This window comes from Harpia harpyja, chromosome 4, assembly GCF_026419915.1.
Source record: "Harpia harpyja isolate bHarHar1 chromosome 4, bHarHar1 primary haplotype, whole genome shotgun sequence".
NCBI lineage: Eukaryota > Metazoa > Chordata > Aves > Accipitriformes > Accipitridae > Harpia > Harpia harpyja.
In genome coordinates this window covers 86576717-86585426 of record NC_068943.1, presented here as the reverse complement: position 1 = coordinate 86585426, position 8710 = coordinate 86576717, and the positions used below count along the sequence as shown (strand labels likewise).

At 39.7% G+C, this 8710-nt stretch overlaps 1 protein-coding gene and 1 long non-coding RNA gene across 2 annotated transcripts in view; one reads left to right on the top strand and one right to left on the bottom strand.

Moving 5' to 3' along the window:
• MEOX1 (mesenchyme homeobox 1) overlaps nt 1-993 on the top strand; it is an 8589-nt gene extending 7596 nt beyond the window's left edge. The window contains exon 3 of the mRNA XM_052785603.1: nt 393-993. Within this exon, the coding sequence (XP_052641563.1) occupies nt 393-515 (123 nt within the window). The 3' untranslated portion in view covers nt 516-993. The remainder of the gene's footprint in view (nt 1-392) is intronic.
• The window catches only part of LOC128141048 (uncharacterized), a 40857-nt gene that overhangs the window by 5270 nt on the left and 26877 nt on the right, over nt 1-8710 (bottom strand). Inside the window, exon 2 of the long non-coding RNA XR_008234879.1 lies at nt 1096-1200. This is a non-coding gene — a long non-coding RNA (uncharacterized LOC128141048). The remainder of the gene's footprint in view (nt 1-1095; nt 1201-8710) is intronic.

Genomic DNA, 8710 nt, shown 5'->3' with positions numbered 1-8710 from the left:
TATCAAAGCTTAGTGGACAATAGAGGAATTGCTCAATTAAGTGAAGCAAATTACAATTCCTGAAGCATTAGATTGGATGGACTAAATGTTAAAAGACATTAGATGCACTGTGCCCATTGGACTGACATGCTTAGTTGACATAAAGACAGATTCTGGGCAAAGCACTTGTACTACCTTTGTGGGTCTGAGAGAAACATCTGCCTGGAACAGTTTAGAAAGAATTGTTCCTGCCTTTGTTAGAGGAATGAATTACTTAAACTTGTGAGGTTCCTTTCACCTTTTCTTCTAGAATCCCACAAAATATCTGTCTGTTGATACACATATATATGCACAGGTCTGCTTATACAGCTCAGATTGAGGCAATAAGTAATTATTTCCTTTTTATCACCCAGGTCAAAGTATGGTTTCAAAACAGAAGGATGAAGTGGAAACGTGTTAAAGGTGGGCAACCTGTGTCCCCACATGAACATGACACAGAAGATGTGGACTCTGCTGCCTCCCCCAGCTCTGACTAGTCCTTGCAGCAATGGGAGAGGAGTATGGAGAAAGTAATTGATCAGAAAGTAGATGCAAGACTGCTCTGGGTCAGCTACACCATGAGATGATCCTGGCTGCAAAACCTGTAGCCCCGAGTCTTTAAAAGGTGTATAATGCTTTAGGTTACAGAGGCAATTAAAGAACACAGGGGAAAAAAGCCAAAGCAGGTCGTGATTTTTATTTTTGTCTGAATGAATTGAACTCTGTCTAGAATTGTCTTACTACCACAGATGTGTCTTCAGAATAAAAGCTAACAAATGCTGAATATAAAACAGGAGTAATGTTGTCTAGGCTCTCAAACACTCCGAAAATACAAGTTGTCAGTCAGCAAGTGATAATGCAACTGTATTCTCATCCAACCTTGCCCTGGTCACATCTATTTATTCTGCATTTGGACTTGACAAGGCACATTTTCCTTGTGCCTTACTTTAAGAGAAATAAATACTTTGATAGTCACTGATTTTTCTTGCGATGCGAATTGAACACCTGTATGGCTAGGCAGTAAGATTACAAAATAAAAATTTGAGACCAAAACTACATACACAGAATTCTGCTTACCAGTTTCAGAAGAGATGGCTTTTGCATTGACAGTCCAAGAGGACAGGTGCCTTGTTGATGGTAGCAATTTGCAGAGGGAGGTTTCTTCCGAGCTTACTGTAGATCCTGAAATTAAATTGCTAGATCTCAATTTCAAATATTTTTTCAAAGCAGTCATTACCAAACATCACAGCAGGTACAGTAGAGACTAAGCCCTCAACACAATTGCTATCACTATTTTGTTTTCAACATTTAAATCTACTTAAGTAAAGGAAAATTACTCTTTAGTGCTGCATTTCCTTTGGATTTATGGACTCTCTCTGGAAATGCATGGTTCTCTTTGTGAATTCAGCGCTGTCAGGAGAAGCAGTAAACAATGTTATCTGGAGTGATTTAACTGAGTTTTCTGTCTACAAATTCTCATTTCATTTTTCATTGGGGACAAAACTTTCCTCTGAATAAACATGTAGATGCGTATATTTAAATTACGTATAAAAACATCTGTTAATCTAGGTATTGTGTGGATTTACACTCACTACTTGATGTGTTCTAAATCAATATCTGCATTTATTAAATTTACGGTTCAGTGACCAACCTAGCCCGTTTTGCAAACTTCCCATTAATAGGTTATTCTTTGTGAAATTTTTATTTTTTAGTGTTTGCAACTGATCAAATATTTCATACAAATGAATAGGATCTGTGCTTTTCAAAACATGTAATCTTATTGTGTCTTTGATCACCTCTGCCTTTGACAGGGTTTGAGGACACCAAGAAACTTTACCAGCGATCTTTAAAGCCACTAAAGCTGATACAGCTAACTGCCCATACTTCTAATATAAATAATATGTAAAAGAAGCTTTCCAATACAGAATCATAAACTGCCATGGCACCACCAGAAGTCTTAAGAACACTTCCACTTGAAATTAACCCCCCTTTCAGCCAAAACTTGTAGTATATCAAATTATGAAGTTTTAGAAAAACATAGTGTCTGTTTCCGTTTCTTTTTTCTTTTTATTTAATGTACTAATGCCATATTTTAAACAGAATTTTACACATTATGACTATTGAGAATACTGAAACTTCAGTTTAAATATTTGAAAGGTAACAATTATTTGCACCTATGGCATACTACCTTCCTTTCACCTTACTCTGATGCATTGTTCTTGGGGTTTAATGTGGACTGCAGATATGGTGGATATAAAGTTGCATATCTGGATTATACGTTTATAAAGTTGTCTGTGGCTATTCCACCTGTAAAAGACCTCAAAATAGATAAATACCAACTTTGGGGGGGGGAACAGAGATGCTGTATTCCTTTCAAAGAGCTAATTACTGTATCTACTAAGAAAAAACATCCATTACATTCCTTCTTTAACATTTCCAAACTCTATTTGACAGATGAAAAAATGAATAGTTTAAAGTATATATTTGTGCAAAAACAATATTTAAAAAAGGGATTATTTTTTAAAAGAAATTATTTTAAAATAAAGAAACTTGAGAAGTGAAAAGCTATGCAAGGCAATTTCCACTTCAAACCAAACCCAGTAGGTGGAATGGAGAAAGGAGAATCTCTCATTTAAAAAAGAGTCATTAAATCTATTATGTATTTGACAAACTGAAGATTGAGAATTCTTTCAGTTTTCCGTGGTGACAGTGAAACATCAGGATGTCCTTACTGATGTTTGTGCACAGGGAAAGAAGGGCCTTGCTTTGCAGGACATTCCTCACTAGCTTGAGGGACAAGGTGCCTTCAAGCCAGCCCTCTGCAGCAGCAGCAGTAGCTGCTTCCCACTCACCACCCAGCAGGATAAGGAGCTAGCTGTGTTGCTCTATGGTTTCCCACACCATACTGCTTATAACAAGCCTACAACTCTTACCCACTATGAACAAAACAAAACACACACCCCACCCCACCCCCACCCCCCAATGAAAAAAAAAAAAAAAAAAAAAGGAAAACTGCATCACTGATCACAGCACGGATGCAAACATATGTAAATCCTGTGAGTGTATTCACAGAGGGGCATTCCGATTACTTCTCAGACCAGCCAGACAGATATTCAGCAAGTACTGTTACCCCTGGAGAGTCCACCTATCTATCTATCTGAAAAAAAAAAAAAAAGAAAAAAAAAAAAGTGCTTTGTCACCATAAGCTTAAATGAATGCTACATTTAATGCAAATTAACTAACAGTTAAAATAATTAGGAGTATGCATGTCATCTCTCTGAGCTAGGTCTACCCATGTCTCTTCAGATCTTTACGGTAAGAAAGCACTACCCTCAATTTGCTCCCGGGATATTTGTGTGTGAATGGTACAATATTTTGATGGGAGATCTTGGAGACAGGAAGTTATGGCCAGATCCCAGTTACTCCAGCAGCAATAAGCTGAGGTCTACTATGACAGAGCACTATTATTTGCATTACAAACCTGATGTTAATAACAGGTTGATAACCTCACTATTCAGGTTACATAAAACTAGTTCACTAAAAAAATTGCCTATACACAAATGAGAAGAAGCTACAGTTTACTGTAACTTTAAGAGCAGAAAATGTCTATGGCTCTGCTTAAACCTTGGTGCCTTCTGATTAAGCTTCTGACTAAACTCGCTAGTTTAGCTCTTGGCAAACACTGAAGAAAGCTGTTTTTGTGAAGAACTGTGGTGCTAACTCAGACATCCTACCCTCATGTCCAGGAACACAAAACACTGTGGGGCAGGAGTTCTTTGTTACTCATTTCCTTGTGAGCTCTTCAACCACACACTGTACACCACCTCACTGCCTCCTCCCCGTTGCGGTTAGAAAGTTTGCAAGCTGCAGAAGCAGCTTATTTTGTGATGAAAACTTTGGGGCCCTTGGCTACCAACATAAACCAAAATCAGCTCCTCACCCGGAAAGAACACTAATAAATCTTCCCTTTCAAGGAAGCTGTCAATGGTAGTATATTGCACCCTAATTCACTTAAAAGCTAGTCAATGGGATCTCAGTCCGTACCCATAATTACGGCTCCTAAACAGTTCTTGCTCTGGCTTTTGAGAAATAAGGTACAAGTCACCTGTGAGATCATTTTATGCTTAGGCAGTTTCTGCATGAAACCATCTGCTTATTCTAAGGCTTTAGTGTTTTGTGAAGGAACATTTCACTCCTGACATCAAAGCATTTGACCCCTGAACCGCTGGTGCCAAGAATCTTTCAGGCAAAGTCTGTCGTCTGGGAGTAAAATCTCTGACCTGCAATTATTTTTCACAGAAATACACATCAGGCTTTATTCTCCTCACAGAAGGGAAATAAGCTACCTGGGGATGTTTGGCAGTCCTTCCCATGCCTGATTCTCAATAAATAATCCAAGCACACAATCACCCACATAACATCAGAAAGGTCTGGCAGGTCTTCCACAGGAAGCACATGCAGGCAGAGAAGCAGGACTTTCTGCCCATATAAGGCCAGTGCAATAGCCCACAGGGAATGGGGATATCTGTATAAACACAAAAATATGTGCTGTAGCCCTTTGTATCTGAGTTACCTCTTCTAAATACAGGAAGAGAAGCACTTTCCTTAGAGTCATAGATTTTATAGACATTTTATCTACCTAGCCAGATGCCAACATAGCATAGGCCCTAATTTCTTTTACATAGTTTCTGTATCCCATGACTCCTCTGTTGTTGGCCCTCAGTTTCTCTGCATTTTTCTAAGGCATTAAGCTAGTGATTTTTCCAGTCAATGGAGCTACTTGGACAATTTAAAAATAACCCAAAGCTGACTAAGAAAGCATGTACTCGTGTGTGCATACACTTGATGAAGTCTTAGACGGGTCCACAAGCCCACTAGAAAAACTTTAGATGGTCCATAACTTTAAAGAATCACTGATTTGCAATGTCAACTACATCATCACCACCCCTAACCCCTCACCCCTCCAGCTAAATCAGCTTGGTAGAGATCAGGAGACTTAGCAGCAATAGTACGATTTTAGAAGATAATGCTACTATGAATTCCTGATCTAGTTTTCTAGCTGTTGTCTAAGAATAGCATTGCATGGTTTTTAATTGAGTAAACAACAGATCTAGACTTCTGCGATGAGCTCTCCAATTCATACACGAGTATGTATTTACTCATCTGGGGCTTTTTAATGATGTCTTATATGATTCAAAAGACACAGGTAAAGGGGCTTCCAGCAAAATAACATGATTCCCTATTGTCCTGGTTTCAGCTGGGATAGTTAACTGTCTTCCTAGTAGCTGGTACAGTGCTATGTTTTGAGTTCAGTATGCAAAGAATGTTGATAACACTGATGTTTTCAGTTGTTGCTCAGTAGTGTCTAGACTAAAGTCAAGGATTTTTCAGCTTCTCATGCCCAGCCAGCGAGAAAGCTGGAGGGGCACAAGAAGTTGGCACAGGACACAGCCAGGGCACCTGACCCAAACTGGCCAACGGGGTATTCCATACCATGGGACGTCCCATCTAGTATAGGAACGGGGAAGGGGGGGCGGGGAATTGCGGCTCGGGGGGACTGGCTGGGTGTCGGTCGGCGGGTGGTGAGCAATTGCACTGCGCATCATTTGTACATTCCAATCCTTTCAGTATTACTGTTGTCATTTTATTAGTGTTATCATTATCATTATTAGTTTCTTCTTTTCTGTTCTATTAAACCGTTCTTATCTCAACCCACGAGTTTTGCTTCTTTTCCCGATTTTCTCCCCCATCACACTGGGTGGGGGGGCAGTGAGTGAGCGGCTGCGTGGTGTTTAGTTGCTGGCTGGGGTTAAACCACGACACCTATTATTCACTCTTGACAAATTCCCTTGAGAAAGGGGACTGAGTTTTGTACTTTGAGACAATAAAGTAAGAAAAAAAAAAAGGAGAAAAAAAAAAAGGCACTACTGCAGTACAGACAGATGAACCCATGGTAGTTAGTTCAATGCCCTGGTAAGGTAGAAGGGAAGCACTCCAAGCTTGCTAGTTTTGTTATGGGTACTACATTGCAAGGACAAGACTTGAAGTCAATCATTTTTCGGCCAGGTTACATGTTGGAGAAAGTCTCTAGCTATTGCCTGGAGTTAGATGGTACTTATTCAGGAGGTATATTTCCGGAAATTTGAATACCTGAATGAATATAGAAGCTTGCCAAAGATAAAACAAAATATAAAAGCAATTGATTTCAAATGTCCTGGTCATTTTTATTTATTTACTTTGGTCATTTTTTAAGTCAAAATGTTTTCAGACACATTACGGTTGTCTCATGGAGATGACACTATACACCATCCAGTCAAGTGCTTCAGTGAAATTTTACAACAATAAGAGCTAGTATTAATAAAATAGATATGAAGCTAGTAACAGTTAACTGTCAGTCTAGCTGAATCTATGCACAGCTCTGAAATTACTATATTATTAAATTACAATCCCTTTGTAGTTTTCATGCTGGCCTCATCTGTTAACCCTCCAAGTGTTGTTTTCAGAGCTGAACAATAAAGGTTGTCTTTAAACACCTGAGACAAGCTTTATTCAGAATAACTGTTTCAAAAGAAATGATCATTTCCTTAGAAATAAAGTATAATGAAGATTGCACAGAAACAGCTTGGAGAAAGTAACTCCTCAGAGCAGAACAACATTCTGGTACGTTTCCTCTGCATGTGTGTCTTACCAGACTGTTACTATTATCAATTAAATAAGAAAAGGATTTAAGAAAAGGATTTTGTAGAGGAAACCTACTGCATCCTAGATCCAGAGACTAAAACTGGATTTTAAATATGTGCCAAAGTGCTGCTGTGCTTGGCTATATACCATCCATCTCTTGACAAACCAGATGTCTGCAAGGCCTTACTGTCATGCCAGGAACTCCAGCAGCAGCAAAAAGCTCTTCCCCTCTTTTGCTTTTCTGCAGCACAGACCTCTCATGAGAGAGTCCTGTCTGTGTTGCAGGGTAAACCAGTTTCTTCTATTTACAGTCTGGTTTAGTACAGGAGCAAGGAGAAATCCAGCAATAACGAAGGACAGGTATTCTTCAGGAATGGCTAACAGGGTAGGTGACCCATTGGAACATATTTTCAATGGTTTGATGATAGCAAATTCACAGTAATAATTTTGTTTCTTTTTTTTTTTTTTTGCTAGAACACACATGGTTACCAAAGCTCTTCCAGCCCTTGAGAGTTACCAGTCCTATAGTAAAGAGATATTCAGCAATCACTTGTAGTAAAGAATTTCTTCCTTATATCTAATCTAAATCTACCCTCTTCTAGTTTAAACTGTTGTCCCTTGTCCTATCACTACAGGCCCTGGAAAAATAACTCCTGCTGCTGTACATCTCTGTTTCTCTGGGAAGGAGCCCTTCTCTGTCAGGATTACAAGCTGGTGAAAGGCCTAAGGAATGGATACTTGCTCACAACTGCACTTTTCACCAAGGCTGGTAATAAAAGGTGTCCAATAAAAACACGACACTTCCTTTTTTGTAAGGTATTACTTAAGTGGATATGACCGTATTTCATTACGGAGACAGCAAAGCAAAATATTAGAAGCAACAGCTCTGTTTCCCTTCGAACACTTTTTAAAGCTGTGGCATATCCTTGCTAATGTTTTGTTAAACCACCTGCTCGTACTTTTCCCTGACAGTGTAAGAGGCAAAGATTGTGGAGGGAAGAGTTGTGCACCCCAAGGGTGAAACTGTTTGAATTGGCTGGCTGTAACTCAGAGAAAAGCTGTGATACCTTCTACATCTCCTCCAAGATGCTTATTGCAAGGGTTGAGAAAACAAGGCGCTAAGAGAGAGCAAGCAAGACGCATCTAGTGGCTGGCTGTCTGTAGGATTTCCTGAGCAGAACCACTGCTCTTTGTCCAAAGACATTTGTGACCCTTCTGGGGCAGATAATTATTCCCCTCCCCCTGTGCACAGCAAGTCTGAACCAGTTACAATCACACAACTAAACATTCATGACCTGCCTTTGCTGAGCTGCTTTTCCTGTGACAGCTTTCTCCTATGTAGTAGGTACTAAAGTTGTGGAAGATGGACAATGCCTCTCTTTATCACGTAGGCTATCTAGTACCAGCATTCAGAAGTGTTGGGGGTCGGGGAAGAAAGAAACCGGAGAACGGTTTTTGCAACGCATCCTCAAACCTGCACGACTGGGGGTTGAGCCGGCAACCCAGAGTCCCTTTGTATCTGCAGGTGTTGTAGAGGCTACAGCACTAGAGGGCCACAACTTGGCACTAGAGCCTCTAAGCATCTCCTCTTCTAAAGCCAGCCTCAATAACAGGGTCCCAGACAGTTTGACACTTGCATCCTGGGTCTAGTTTAAGATTTTAAAATAATAGACTACTCTGTTTTTATCATTTTCAAGCAAAGTGGAGCTATTTGGGGTTGGAGTTCAGTTTCAAGCTGTGATGTGTCAGCTCCAGCTATGAGATTGCTCCTGCTAATTAATTGCAACTTAGAGACAAATCTGATTTAGTCTGTATGAAGTTGTGAGCAGACAGTGAAAGTATATTAATTGACAAGCAAATTCAGTCACACAAAACTAAATGGTCGTGAGAGGAGCCTGTGTTCCAGTTGGCTTAATCTAGGGAAACACCAGTCATTTCAAAGATGAACAGATAAATGTGGCATAATATATTCAGGATTGATCAGTGGAAGGGTAAGTAGGACTACCACAGT